The sequence below is a fragment of the Lepisma saccharinum genome, chromosome 7, assembly GCF_977018435.1.
Source record: "Lepisma saccharinum chromosome 7, izLepSacc3.1, whole genome shotgun sequence".
NCBI classification, from domain to species: Eukaryota; Metazoa; Arthropoda; class Insecta; order Zygentoma; family Lepismatidae; genus Lepisma; species Lepisma saccharinum.
The window spans coordinates 34,884,147-34,899,653 of NC_139235.1; the positions used below are offsets into that span (position 1 = coordinate 34,884,147).

The window sequence follows — 15,507 nt, forward strand, 5'->3', positions numbered from 1 at the left end:
TAGTTGAAGTCATGCAAACTTTTAGAAGCATTGTGTAGCCAAGAATCGGTGCCGGGTAAAGTGATAATCCATTAACTCTTTTCGGAATCGAAAATCGAAGCCATCGTGACTTACCCTTGCACACATTTGACGATCGTGTAACAGATGAATCGTAGCACCTTTCTTCTGTTGTAATCTGTCCAATGGAGTTTTTTTTTTCAGAATGAGGAACGTTGTTTTGCTAATTAGCACTTTGTTGCTGATTACAGCTTCAAGATATACGGTGACATCTACTCTTGTAGATATGCCCAATGCTGTGCAGATATTGAGATCCATAGACGAATTACAACAAGGGAATCCAGCAAACAAGGTTGTGTTTATTCGCAGCATTTTCGATAGGCAAGGTAAGACTGATATTCTCTTACGTCTTAACATGACTTTGTAACATATATTTACTTAATTGTATGTACATAATTTCCTGACGAGAATCGGACAACCAGTGATGAATTCAGGGGGTGGCCTTGGAAAAGAACCCCCCCCCCCTCCGGATATTAAAAGTCCTCTGAAAATGTCAGTAACCTTGATGGCTTTGGGACAAAAGCTAAGAAATTTGGCAATCATGCTCACTTTGGCGTTCTTTCATTCACTTGAATTTAACGTACTTCTATATTTTTGTAGTAATAAGCACTGATTCAGTCCTCTTTATAATTAAAAGTCAAAATAATGAACGAATTTAAATTATCGTACGTTTTAATAACTCTTAAGAAATATTATGGATTAGGATACGCTTCAAGCTTGTGGATTTGATTGATTGATTTGCTTTATTTTACTTCGCTTTTTGTGCCATTTTTGGCTAATTTGCGAAGATGTGGATGAGTGATGACATGATGAAACACACACTCACAAACATCCACGCGGACCCCTGACGTCGTAGCGCGATATGCTAACCACTCCGCCACGGAGGCCGGCTTTAAGCTTTTGGAAAGGTGTCAACTGAGAAGGACGAGGAACTCCCAGAAAGTTCCATAGACACTAGTTCATGCTAGAAGCCTTAGTTTACTGTAAATGTAAAATATTGCATGCATATTATTTTATTGATTCTCATAATTTTTAATAATTGTTAATTACATATCAGAAATAAGGGACAATTTAAAAATATTAGTATTTTTTATTGGCATTATAATTTTTGCCTATGGTATTCCCCCCGTGAAGTTTAATTCCCCCTCCGGAGGAAAGTGACTGTATCAACACTGAGGCAATCATTTAAAATTATATACACGAGAGAAATCCAGTCTCTTCAAGACCGAGACTAACTGATTGATAGCCAATCGTTCGAAATTTTAGTAAACTTATATAAAAATTGCTTTACTGTGTGACTTGTTTTTAGGAATGGCTGCCGGATTGTGTACAGATAGGCTCTGTTTGTTGATTGATTGATTGATTTAGTCTATTTTACTTCGCGTTTTGTGCCTCTTGGCTAATTTGCGAAGATGGGGATGAGTGATGAAATGATGAAATTGATGAATGGACATTCACAAACAACCAAGCCCGACCGGGATTCGAACCCGGGGCTCTGTTTGTTGAACGTAATGGAAAAGTGAAATGGACAATATACGTTTCGTGAGTCGAGACGAACTAGACGATGCTTCAATATCCGGAATGAAATGTTTACTGATATCGATAAAGTACAGATGTAAAATTTACCGATATTCTACTAATCCTATGCTAAAATTGCAAATGTTGCTGTTTAGAACATGAATAGGTCATTGACTTCCTTAATAACGTTTGTAACTATGTGACTGAATGGATTTTACGTATGAAAAAGAAAACTGTATTTTTAGATTTTTAGTTTGAAGAAAACAAAGCACACAAATTATATGCTGACATTCAAAATGGTAGAATTTTACACTAAATTACAGGCTATTTATAGAAGCGGTGAAATTATAGGTAATATTATAGATAAATCGATGCAACGATTTTCTTATATTGACTGATACTGTTAGAACACCAGTTAACCTGTCTTATCTCTTATACTAACACTACATGCATTATTACTTTTTACTTGCAGTAATATTTTAATTGAACATGTGGATTTCTCAATTTAGAAAGCATATATAGAGACAAACTTAGTTCTTTCAGAGAATGTACTTTTTTTTGCCTGTCTTACCAGTTACTGAAAGTACAATGGCTTAGTAATGCTAATTACCAAATTCGCATCTTACAATCAGGGAAAAATTTCTTTATAAAATTAGGCTTCTCAGGTCAGACCCACTGTTTGAAATACAAGGGGTGTCCCTGCGTTCAAATCAGAATTACTTGGGCAAAATATTATTTTACTTTGTATTGTAGATGACAGGCCAAAACATACACTACCTCTGCTAATTGAAGCAACTCCCATTTATTTCCAAAATTCTGGAAAGATATAGGAAATCAAACCCGCGAACGTCTAAACGAAACATGTACGTTAGTACGTATAATACTTATACATTTTCTTAGCATTCAACAATATTCGTATTGTTCTATTCCAGCTTGGGTTCGTTACCCAATAATGACCACTGTTGCGAGGCGACTGAGTGCAGTGAGGATCTATTCCTCCTACGTAAGTCTGTCGGAAGAAAACGAAGCAATGACATTTCACTCCGAGAAACAGGTGACGTATATCGTCTGGATAGAAAAGACGCATACGAAGGCATTCCTACAACAGGTTAGTGGAAATATTTCTGTTTCCGTTTCCACTCTACTCGAGTTTATTTTTTTAAAAAAAATACAGGTTTGGCATAAATGATGTGATTGATTTCAAACATCACTCACGTTTCATGGAATTCTAGTGCAAAAAATTGGTACGTTTGGAGAGGTAAACTCCAAACGTTGATATTGGCCAACCTTGCAGCCACGTATCATGCACAGTTTGCCGTTAGAGTGATATTAGAGAAAATAACTTCCACCTAATACAGTAGGGCTATTCACAAATCTGTTATTTGTGTGCAACATTTCCGTATTAAATTTGCTGAGTATTCATCCTGAATTCCGTTAAACCTGGACGTGTTTCAAATCGATCACCTCATTTATGTCAGCTCTATACTTGGAATCTGGTAAACATGCCGGAATTTCCTTTATTAGGATAAGTGTGAACCCTGCGGATATATTTAGGAATTGTCTCTTCCTCCATAGGATACCATACCTGATGTATATAAATTTTAATTTGAAAAGCTTTGATAAGCACTTAGGTATAGAATCATATGTATTTGATCAAATGTAAAAAAAAATGTAACGTGGCTTTGTGAGCACCCTGTACTGAGATTATTACCTTCCTAGGTTGCATCTGCTAAGATGTTCAGATCAGAGAGCTTGTGGATTCTGATCATGAACAGCGACGTGGATTGCGCTGAGTTTCTGAAGGACATTTACGTTCCGCTCGACAGTCAACTGTTTGTGATTCACGGAAAGCGGTTGATGGAAGTGTATCAGATCTCCGCGAAGCATTCCTTGCAGATCATTCAGATCGGTGATCTGAATTCGAAAGGTCGAGAAGAAATCACAAAGCACTCCCAGCGTCTTTGGATGAGGCGATCCGATCTCCAGGGACACGAATTTCGGATCACAACGCTCGAGGTAATACGTTATCTTGAAAGTTAAGTCATTAATGTTTGGTTTGGTTTGATTTGAGTGTTAAGTCAACTCTTGTGCACAGATAGGCTAATTGGCACTGACCCTACACTCAGAGAACTAAATGCATCATATCGATTGATGCACTACAGTGTGTCTTATGGCTTCTTCAAAGAATCAGATTCACATTTGATGCATTTGGGTGCATTTTTGTATGTCGTGAAAGAAACCCAAAGTGCATCAATTGATTCAAGTGAGGATTTCTTTCAGTCGAGATGCACTTCAATGCATCAGTTGATGCTTTTTGATGCACCTTGATACGTTTTGATGCACCAGAATGTATCTTTTTTGATGATGCACTTAAACGTTTCGTCAGAGCTACATACACTCTGTAGCTCAGACCTAACGTTTAAGTGCATCATCCAAAAAGATGCATTCTGGTGCATCAAGGAACATCAACTGATGCATTGAAGTGCATCTGGACTGAAAGGAATCCTCACTTGAATCAAATAATGCACTTTGGTGTTTCTTTCACGACATACAAAAATGCACCCAAATGCATCAAATGTGAATTTGATTCTTTGAAGAAGCCATAAAACACACTTTAGTGCATCAATCGATGCATTCTGGTGCATCAATCGATATGATGCATTTAGTTCTCTGTGTGCACTATGTACCTCCTCTGGGTATCGAACCCGGAACCTCTTGATTACAAGGTGACGACGTACACATAAGAACAAGACATCAAAATATGTTGTTTTTTGCAACGTATTCGTAATTTTCTTACTTTGCACTGCATTTCTACCATTTTTTCTAATCGCGACGATGAGAATGTACGACGAGATTTTGATTTCGTTTATTTCACTTCGCTTTTTTGCAACTTTGCCTATTCGCTATGATGATATGATGTAATTGATGAAGAGACAGTCATTGCACTAACGTCCTTCACAGGTTTCGCAAAGCAGTTGTGTGGAAGTTTCCACTTTTTCTATCACGCTACACAAAACGCTTAGTTTTGCAGATAGGATTACCACACCGTTTTGTAAACATCCATCTTTCAATAAATCTTTGAGATCGCAAAATATCTCGTCTATTTTATGAATTAACTCCAAAATATGCGTTTACACAAAGAATTCGGAAACTTCATTTTATCTGGAATGTTTAAAATATGTACATATTATGTTCGTTCCTTAGAAGTATGTGTTTTATGTGATAAAGGTAAAATTGTGCATTTTTATGCGAGATAAGATTTCGCAGATTTCATCGCAGCCCTATGGTCGGCACTCCTACCGAGTATGGTCGACTTGTGGAGCAAGAAAAAAATATGTTTTTACCTAAAAATCCTTATCCTAGTATCTCGTATTTAGTATACTAGGTACCTTGTGAAAAGCTACACAAGGCAAGGTAACGTGTTTCTCTCCCTAACGCGAAGATGTCAGACAAGTTTAGATAATAATTTTAATTGAAAATGTGGCACAGAAATTGAACAAATTATTTTCGGTGCAAAGTAATTTATTTGAGTTTATTCAATATATGAAAGATGTTTTTAAAATTTATATCGTAATTTGTAAAAGCCTGTTCTAGAAGTAGTCTAATGCAAAGACGAAATGGAAAAGAATAGTGAAAAAAGTATTATCCTTCAAGCTGTGAGTGACAGAATTAGGTGTAGTGCCTTGGGTTTTTGGCAATAGGATTATTCTTTTTACGTTGTAATTAGACCTGTAGCCAGGAATTCTTTATGGGGGCGGGGGGCGAAGTCATTCCTAGAGAGGGCAAATTTTTAATATATTGTGTCGCATTAGCAGATTTAGCACGGTACACATAGGCACTTGCCCCCTCCCCCAAAAGAGATAAGTAACAGAAAAGGTATGATATCATGAAACTCCAACGAACAACAACAACAACAACAACAAAAAAAAACTTCGAGCAACATCAAATAGCAATATTTCGATAATGACCTTTTCAGATTGCCAAAGAACATAAAGTTTAACATAAATATGCTAATAGGGACTGTATCTATTTGATATTTACAGGTCGATAATGTTCATAGACGATTAATATGTACACTTCTGTTCACAAAAAGTGGCACACTCGTTTGAGTTCAAGTCCAGCTTCGTAGGCGATCGTGTCTGGCAGTACGGCCGAAGTAAGTGTACGGAAAGCAGCAGTGTTGCTTACTCTCAAACATTTTAACCACATGCAGGGAAATTTCTGTCTCTCAGACTCAAAGAAAAGGGCTAATGGAAGGATTGCAGCGTAAAAATTAATTAACTGGACTGTCCACGTCTACATTGAAAGTAATGTAAATGCAAAAAAATCGCATTTTTGACGTTCATGAAGAAGTGGTTATCACAATGCTTTAGATTGCGAGGGCCCCGGGTTCGAATTTGGCCTGAGCATGGGTGTTCTTTTTGAGTCTCTCTTCACCGTTGCGAGTAGCCGAAAATGGAGGAAAACCAACACTATATAATGTAAAGAAACAGGAACGCAATTAGAATAAGGAAGGCGGAAATAGTGCTGTTGTAATTCCTGAAAATGATGTAAAAAAAATATTTTTTCTTTCGGAAAAAAAGTTTTCCTAGCCCGGGAGATGACTTGAAGACTGTATAAACTCCTTCCCCATCCACTTTGGCAAACAGAATAGCAAAGTCGGCACTGAATATGCGATGGGAAAAATAATAGGAATCCGAAAGCAACAAGAGTTTAGGTCACAGCCATGGAGGCACATGAGAGGAGGTATCCCCCCCACCACACACACACACACACATCAGTCATCTAGGTTATTAACAATAAGTCAATGTTTTTCCTCTCATTTAGCTTTAACAGTAATGGAATTTTTGTAAAATAAAAATTCTCGGGCTTTCTCCACCGGGTATCGAACCCGGGACCCCTTCATTGTAAATAATAATAATAATAATAATAATAATAATAATAATAATAATATAATATATGTGTCGTTGGTTAATAAGATTCGTCGTCACATAGCAGAATTCGCTATGTTGACGGAAGCTAGATGACGATGATCATTTAGGGTTGGAAACACTAACCTTCCACAAAGCACGACTTCCCAAAGTTATCATGTAGTACAAGCTTCACTTATATTCTGTCAGCAATATGCACAGCATACAAACACTAACTGATGAAGCATATTGCTTCAAATGAATGTAATTAGCGAGAAGCGACATCAAAAGTTTCGAGCTGGACAGGAAAAGATGCAATATTATGTAAAAATTACCTGAATAGCTTGGTTTCAACACCGTGGTTTGTGGCCATGTTGGTTGAAGCTCAGCTTTGTAAGCTGAAATCCTAGGTTCGATTCCCCTCGTGGTCGCTTTCTTTTTACCAACTTGTAATACATTATTTCATTGTCTTTGCAATTCAGTGTTTTAAGGTGGGATGAGAACCACTATGTGCCTTGACCGAATATCGAACACGGGACCTCCTGATTCCAAGTCGTCACACCGATCGTAGCGTTATATTTTGTTATTGTTCGTGTGGCAAGATAAAAAAAATGACACCCGCAGATCTTCTGACAGTTGAGATAATTTTGAGTGTAAAGCGTGTTTTATTTTCTTCATCGTGTTGCGGCTAAAACTAGCTTACAAGAAATAAGCAATACTAACAACGCGTTGAGGTATACAACTGAAGATGAATCGTTCAATATTCTTTCGAAGAAGAGTCACTGAAATTTTGAGTTACAAAGAAATATTGCTTCGTCATATGCTTGCTTGTTTGAGTTTGGCGTTGAAGTCTACTTTATGCACAGCAAGGATAATCGGAACTGGGCCTAATATATTTTTCACGAATTTCTCGCATTTACATTACTTTGATTGTAGACGTGGACAGTCCAGTTAATGAATTTTTACACTGCAATCTTTCCATTAGCCCTTTTCGTTGAGTCAGAGAGACACAAATTTCCCTGCATGTGGTTAAAATGTTTGATAGTAAGCAACACTGCTGCTTTCCGTACACTTACTTCGGCTGTACTGCTAGACACGATCGCCTAAAAAGCTGGACCAACTCAAACGAGTGTGCCACATTTTGTGAACAGAAGTGTACTAACAGCTTTGGGCCTCTCTATAGAACTGATTAAGGGAGCCCTTTATACATCATGCTTCATAATGATTCCCTCTAGTTTCCAGTATGCAGGATTTTTATGCACAAAGTAATCTAACGACAATCCAACACCATTGTGAAGAATAATCGAATTAATTGAATAATAATAATAATTACATATTATCTACACTTGGATGAATTGTGTAAAAATTTCTAATACATTTTTTGTACTTGCTATAACATTAAAACATGGGTCCTTTAGTCCACCACGGATTATATTTGCTTCAAAGGGGATACTCTTGCATCACTATAATGTTTGCCTACTGGTTACGTTAACCATTTTGGTAATATTGTGTGAATTATAGGTGAAATACATGTGTTTTACACCTGACAAACAAATAGGAATCCCTTGATTGATCAATAACTTATTGGATTACAGCGTCATCATTAATATTTCATATTAAGTTTCATAGAAATAAATTGTTTTAATAGGGCGCAAATAATTTTAGGGGGCGCTATGGCATTCTCTTTAACATTTCTTTAAAATATAGATTGTTTGGCTCCCAGGGGCCGACACCCGCTGCCCCATAGCTATGGCTCTGAACTTGGATTATAGGAATAGGAGACATTGAAAATTTTATGAAATGTATTTTTATTTGTATAAAATTTGAAATCGAGGGGGGGGGGGGATTGCTCCTCTGTGCCCCTTGCAAGTGCCCTTGGCGGTCTGGAAGAAAAATGCAAGGAACACACTAATTCCATCATGAGTATCCAATTGTCCTGCCATTCTTAGTTTCTCCTAGTCTTGTTTTTTACTACAAAGTTTGCTTCCCCTAGAATGAACTTCCGTCCAAGGTCAGTGGGGTGGTGGGACAATGCCCCTGCCCACCTGTGGTTGCGGCACTGTTTATGAGTGTCTCTTCATCAATTTTACGTCATCACTCATTGGTGCAATTAGCTAGAAGTGGCAGAAAAGCAACTCTAAGTAACAACAATCTAATATCCACTCCCTCTCTCTACCACATGAATCGCTATTACCAAAAGGTAGACTTGGGAAACAAAAATTTAAGCAGTTCCAAGTTCATAGCAACACATCCAAGAAAAACATCCGAACACATTAGGCACCTTTAATACAAGACTACTCAAAATATCACAACTGTTCTAGATACTGAAAATTGCGAAATAATTTCCCGAAGTCTGAATCTGGAAGGGGATTTCCCCCCCCCCCCCAATCCTGATACGACATTGTACGGAATCCCACACACCCTAATAAATCACAAAATCAATAAGTGTCTTTGTTATGTTGCTAGAGTAATGCAGGATATAATTGTAAAGATTAGTGAGAATTCCAGATAGGAATGTGTTCTGTATTTTTCACATGGGTGGGCAAAGCAGGTTCTCAGGTGGGGCAGTTGCGACCCTCTAGCTGCGGGCCTGGTTGTAATTGCTCAATTTTAACATACTTTGACATATTTTTGTCTTGGAGAATCTAGTCCAAAGTCCCCTTTCGGACATTATAGTTACAGTTGTAGTTTTATTCATATTTTTTTGCAGGAGAAACCATTTATGACCTTAACCAAAGATGGAGAGTCGTACAAAATGGAAGGTTATATGAACGACGTGTGGAAACTACTACAACACAGCATGAACTTTACGTAAGTAATAGTAGTTGGATAAACTGGAGCTTAGTTGATCAGATATGACAAGAGTGCAGCAGGAGCGTTGTCGCTTTGTTGCTTTCCTTTAGGCCATAAAACACTCATAGTCAGAAAGACAGGAGGCATTCTATTGCTAATCTGTTGCGGCTGTTAGGTTTGGCAATGCAGTAAAAAACAAAAACAAATGGATATTTATTTAACTTGCATCATCTCCGAAACGAATATGGCTACACAAATGCCATTCGGGATACAAAATTACTTTTAAATTACCCAATTCTCACTTTATCAATATTCTCTCTCGGAAAATGTTTTTTTTCTGTACTTTTTATAGATGCATGCATTTTTATTTATGAACATACCACAATGTTTTAGAGAGTTTTCCTGATGAGTATGATAAGGGCGTCTTCGGACCGAAGCGACAAATGACACACGACATGTGTCACTTGGAAACGAACCCTTAGAAATAAATGGAATCTTTCAAAGCGGCACGACAATATGAGTAGTAGTTGACCCCGCTAACGGATGTTGGTATTTAATATTCATCATTAATTTGTATGTATTTAGAATTTATTTGCATGTATTTAGAATAAATTTGCATGTCATTAGAATAATTTACATTTATGTATTTGCATATTTATAACTTTTATGAATTTTTAATTATTTATTTTATGAAAAATATGTATGTAGAAGGTAATTAGTGGTACTAAACGCTATGCATATGATTTTGTATTCATTACTGTAAAGTATGTAATGTATCAAACGATAATAATTAATGTTTTTAATATTGAAAATGAGTTTTTATGGTTTATAAACCGCTATAAATGTTGGTAATGGGTAATGGTAAAGGTCCAATTACGATTTGGGACGGTTCCGGTACTCGAACTCACGATATGTAACGGTAACAAATGGTTATAGTGTACTATGTAATAATGTTATTATGGTATGAAAGAAGTTGATCTGACACGCTAGACAGAAGACTGTGAACTCCGCGCAGGTAGACGAGAAAGAAATTTGGGGGATGTGCGGTCAAGGCCAAATGACGTCAGAACGCCAGAACAAAGAAAGAACCCGATTCACCAATCAGAACCGGTTTTTCCAAGGTCAACTAGAACGCAAAGATAGGAGAAAGGTATGCAACGCCGTAGGGCAGGGGAGGGATTGAACCAGACAACAAAGGATGACTGAGAATGCGCGCTCAAGGCCAAACTCTGAAGCTATGCGTCGCTTGTAGAACCGGTCTCCGCCGCCAATTAATATTCCGCTCAGGTTTGCCTCCAAGGCACGGGATGCTGTAGCGAGGGTTTTAGGGTAGAACATTTGCATGTCAGAACAGGTTTCTGTCAAGTAGGCCAAGGTTACTGAGAACACAAGAAAAAGGGATTTTGGGATACCCAATTAGATTGGAGCGAGAATTTTACCTTGAACAAGGAGAGCGAAGCGTAAGGGTTTTATTTGAACTAGGAAGAAGTGAAAGCTATTAGGGTCTGGGCCTACAATTTTCACTATTTGCTTTTATCACGGGGTATCGAACCTCGGACCCATTGATTATTAATTTAGGTGTCTAGCGTGTCGGACCATCGTCTTTCATAACATAATAACATTATTATATATAACACTATAATTATTACCGTTACATGTCGTTGGTTCGAGTACCAACGACCTAAATCGGACCGACCTAAATCGTAATTGGACCTGTACCTACACCTATTAACACCATTCATAGCGTTTCATAAACCGTAAAATCTTATTTTCAATATTATAAACATTAATTATTATCGTTTCATGCATTACATACTTTGCAGTAATAAATATAAAATCATATGCATAACATTTAGTACCACTAATTACCTTCTATATACATATGTTTCATAAAATAAATAATAACATATTCATAAAAGTTATAAATATGCAAATACATAAGTGTAAATTATTCTAATCATATGCAAATTAGTTCTTAATTATATGGAAACGAATTCTAAGTACATGCAAATAAATTATGAATATTAAATAGCAACATCCGTTAGCGGGGTCAACCACTACTAATATGTACGTGTTGCTTGTGTGTCGCTCGTAATATGCCGTTTTCTCAATCTGGTGGGAGCGCAGCGTATTGCATGCTTGACTACAGATTGCATGGGGCCCGTGTTGCTTCTCTCTTTGACTTCGGTGTGAAATCCACCATGTCGCTTCGGTCAGAAAGCTCCCTTACTTGAAGGATACCGGCACATTTTCCCACAGAATAGAGCACTGTGCTTGCGTGTTTAACCTTACTCATTACCGTATACCTTATGCTCAGGGGGGAGGGGCACATGCCCCCCTGAGATTTCTGGAAAGAGTTAATGTAATTTGAATGGTGAAATTGTAGTGATATTTTATAACAAAAAGTATTGTTTTCTGTGACTTACAGGCCGTTAGTTACAGCAATTGTTATTGTTATTATTATTAGATATAGAGTTACATTTAAGCTTACAGTCTATTTTACGCTGATTATCTAAGTATAAAAAATATTTTTGTCCTACATGAATTAATATCTTATGTATACAGTTATGCAAATTGTACAGGGTGATTATAAAGTCTCGATCCATTTTTGAGAAAAAGAGACTAGAGATTTGAAAAAAATGTATTGAATGAACTCCTTAGTATTTGGTAACACATAATCAAGATTTAAAGAAAAAATATCGGACATGATAAGTGGTGTACAGAAGAAAATCCATGAAAGTGTACTTCCACAAGAGCATTCTGCATGTCTACACATGAATCCCTATGTCTTCCCCGTTTCACCAAACACCTTTAAGACCATTTCCGGTGTCATGTTGAGCACAACGTGCTGGATACGTTAACGTAGGTGTTGAAAAGGGGTGATCAAATCTTCCTGTAATCACTGCCTGTAACAGCTCTGCACAGATAGTTTCACGACCAGCACAGTCATCCCTGTCTTACTTGTGCACCACCTGAACGTGGTTTGACCGTTTTTATATGCTGTACTGAATCATCCACACAGTCGTTTGTGGAAACAAACTGGGTGCGGAAGAAAATAAAGGGTCACGCAAGCACCCCCTGGCGCCGCCCCTGGCAATAATAATAATAGTAACAATAATAATAAAAAGTTTCTATGATTCTGCCCACCTCTGAGAAAATCTCCTGCGGGCGCTCTTGCTTATGCTCCAATGCGTACAATTAGTTTCTTTATATTAATTTTTATGTAATTTGGACATAACTGCAGTAAACTTATTGAGAACTGATTTTTGTTATCAAAACCAATGTAGACATTTGAATTTACATGACTTGAGATTTCGAAATATACAGGGTGGCTCAATAAGTCACTTAACACCCTCAGTACAAGGCCACTGCGGCATGGAATTTGAAATTGGCGATGACCAATCATTGCCTGGCCAAGGGGGAACCACATTGACGACACCCACACGGTCGGCGGCCATCTTGATGTCCGCCATCTTGAATTCAACTTCAGACTTTTAAATGGGAAGGGGGTCGTGCGACATATCAAGATGGGCTAGAATTTCACGAGAAATGCAATGGTGAAGGTTTTTTCGAAGTATCTTTAACCAGTAAAAAGCTATGACTGAATTCTTGTACCAATTTGCTCCTTTTCGAGGTGTTAGAAAAATGCCTTAAAATTTGTTTAGCGCTTCGGTAATGCATCGAGATCAAAGTGACGTCTATGGAGAGACGTTCGCATGCCATTGCACATTATTTTAATCGGATACATCCATGAAGAGCTGTGCATTATGAATGGTTGTCGCGAACAATTTACAGTGTGACGCTTCCATTGAATTAAAAGTTCTTCACAGTGACAAGGCTAATGTTTATGTTCATAAGGAAGTTCATAAACAGAATATTCGATGATTTTTATCTGATAACCCATTTTTGACAGATCAAAGCTGAATGGTTAGTGTTGGTAATTTAATGGTGTGGTGTGCTGTGTGGAACACGATTGGTTAGTCAATTTTCCATCAACGGAACCTTAAATGCTTAGGGCTACTTGGATTTGTTAAATAAACAGTTTTTTCATCCTTGCTTATGGAAGAAGGTACTTCTTACAGAGTTTTTTCAATAGGGAAGAACACCAGAACACTTATGGGAACGTTATGAACCAGTTTTTGTCCAAAGTTAGTTATCAGATGACAAGGGTCACATATTCTGTTTATGAACTTCCTTATGAACATAAACATTAGCCTTGTCACTGTGAAGAACTTTTAATTCAATGGAAGCGTCACACTGTAAATTGTTCGCGACAACCATTCATAATGCACAGCTCTTCATGGATGTATCCGATTAAAATAATGTGCAATGGCATGCGAACGTCTCTCCATAGACGTCACTTTGATCTCGATGCATTACCGAAGCGCTAAACAAATTTTAAGGCATTTTTCTAACACCTCGAAAAGGAGCAAATTGGTACAAGAATTCAGTCATAACTTTTTACTGGTTAAAGATACTTCGAAAAAACCTTCACCATTGCATTTCTCGTGAAATTCTAGCCCATCTTGATATGTCGCACGACCCCCTTCCCATTTAAAAGTCTGAAGTTGAATTCAAGATGGCGGACATCAAGATGGCCGCCGACCGTGTGGGTGTCGTCAATGTGGTTCCCCCTTGGCCAGGCAATGATTGGTCATCGCCAATTTCAAATTCCATGCCGCAGTGGCCTTGTACTGAGGGTGTTAAGTGACTTATTGAGCCACCCTGTAGAATAAGTCCCATGTAAAAGTCTCAAAAATGTTCTTGTTTCTCTTTTCCACAACAATTGGTGGCAGACTACAGGCTAAAGGTTCAAATCGTTAAATGCAACAATTTACGGGTCTTGTATTACAGTTTTAAACACCGAGAGAACGAAAATGAGAGAGAATTGTTGCTTTTTATGTTCACTTCTTTTGTTTTTTATTAGGGCTGAGCCGATTCATCGATATCGGTCGATACCAGTCGTATCGGTAACGGCTGGTATCTGTCGGAATTTATCTACCGATACCTGCCGATACTTTTCCGGGATATGGGTCTTTCACGGGGTCCGCGGCACTTTCGCGGAGTCTAATTATCCTGAAAATTATGCAAAATTCTTCTTCTTCTTCTTCTTCTTCCTCTTTTTCCTTTTGCCTCATAGCGTCGGGGTTGCCTCTATCCTCCCGTTCCATTGCCATCCTCTTCAATTATCTTATTCCTTTTCCTTTCTTTTCTCCTATTTCTTCTATTCCTCTTTCGAATGCCTTCCGGGGTCTATCTGTTGTTCTCCTTCCCTCTGTTCTAGCTTCCATTAATTCTTTTGCTTTTCTATCTTCGTCCATTCTTACCACATGTCCGAACCATTTTAATTGTCTTTGTGTCAGTTTCTCTTCTATTGGCTTCTGATTTAATTCTTCTCTGATTGCTTCATTACGTACTCTATCTCTACTCGTCTTACCAACTATTCTACGGAAGCATTTCATCTCAACTGTAGTTATTTGTACTTCTTTTCCTCTTACTGGCCAGCTTTCACTTCCATATAGTAGAACTGGTTCCACTACTGACTTATGGCAAGGATGTCGAATCGACCTTTCTTAATAGAAATATGTATGATACATCGTTGGAAAGGGTATGGATCAAGGATTCCAGAAATGTAAAATTTAAGGGGAGGAAACAATTGGAAGTGGAAAAAAAGTAGTAGTAATTGACCCCCGATTCCGGGCTCCGCCCCTGGGGTAATTGACCTACCGCTCCCTACCGCTACCACTGCCCCGCCTCCGCTACGCTCCGGCTACCCACCTTTTTCTATAGAGTCCCTTTGAATGAAAACATGAAAAAATACGAATGAAAACATGATTTTAAAAAAAGTTGAATCCTAGTGGAATTTCGCATATAAATTCACGTTGAAAACCAAAGTTCGACCTGGCAATACTGTGTGTTTACAACATGGATTAGGTTCAAGGAAACCAGCCATGGCAAGTAATGTGGTAGTATTTTTTTTTTTATTATTTCATAGACATGTAACTTCAAATTGAGAAATGCACAGTGACAATTCGAAGTGTTAAATACGTACTATTAGTGCACAATTTTTTTTTTTTTTTTACTTTCAAACGGTAAAACACAACAGTCCATTGTGCAGTCTAGCCTGACTTATACACTTGAAGTTTAGTTTTGTGTTTATTTCCCTTTTTCCAAAAATGGTCTGGCTTAGTTGGTAGTATGCATTATTAGAATTATGCAAAATTCAAAC

General features: G+C 37.7%; 1 protein-coding gene across 1 annotated transcript in view; it reads left to right on the forward strand.

Moving 5' to 3' along the window:
- The first annotated feature begins 283 nt into the window (after positions 1–283).
- The window catches only part of LOC145990424 (putative glutamate receptor), a 32,319-nt gene continuing 17,095 nt past the window's right edge, over positions 284–15,507 (forward strand). Inside the window, exons 1-4 of the mRNA XM_083126118.1 lie at positions 284–383; positions 2,508–2,683; positions 3,295–3,591; positions 9,196–9,296. Of these exons, the coding sequence (XP_082982244.1) occupies positions 284–383; positions 2,508–2,683; positions 3,295–3,591; positions 9,196–9,296 (674 nt within the window). The remainder of the gene's footprint in view (positions 384–2,507; positions 2,684–3,294; positions 3,592–9,195; positions 9,297–15,507) is intronic.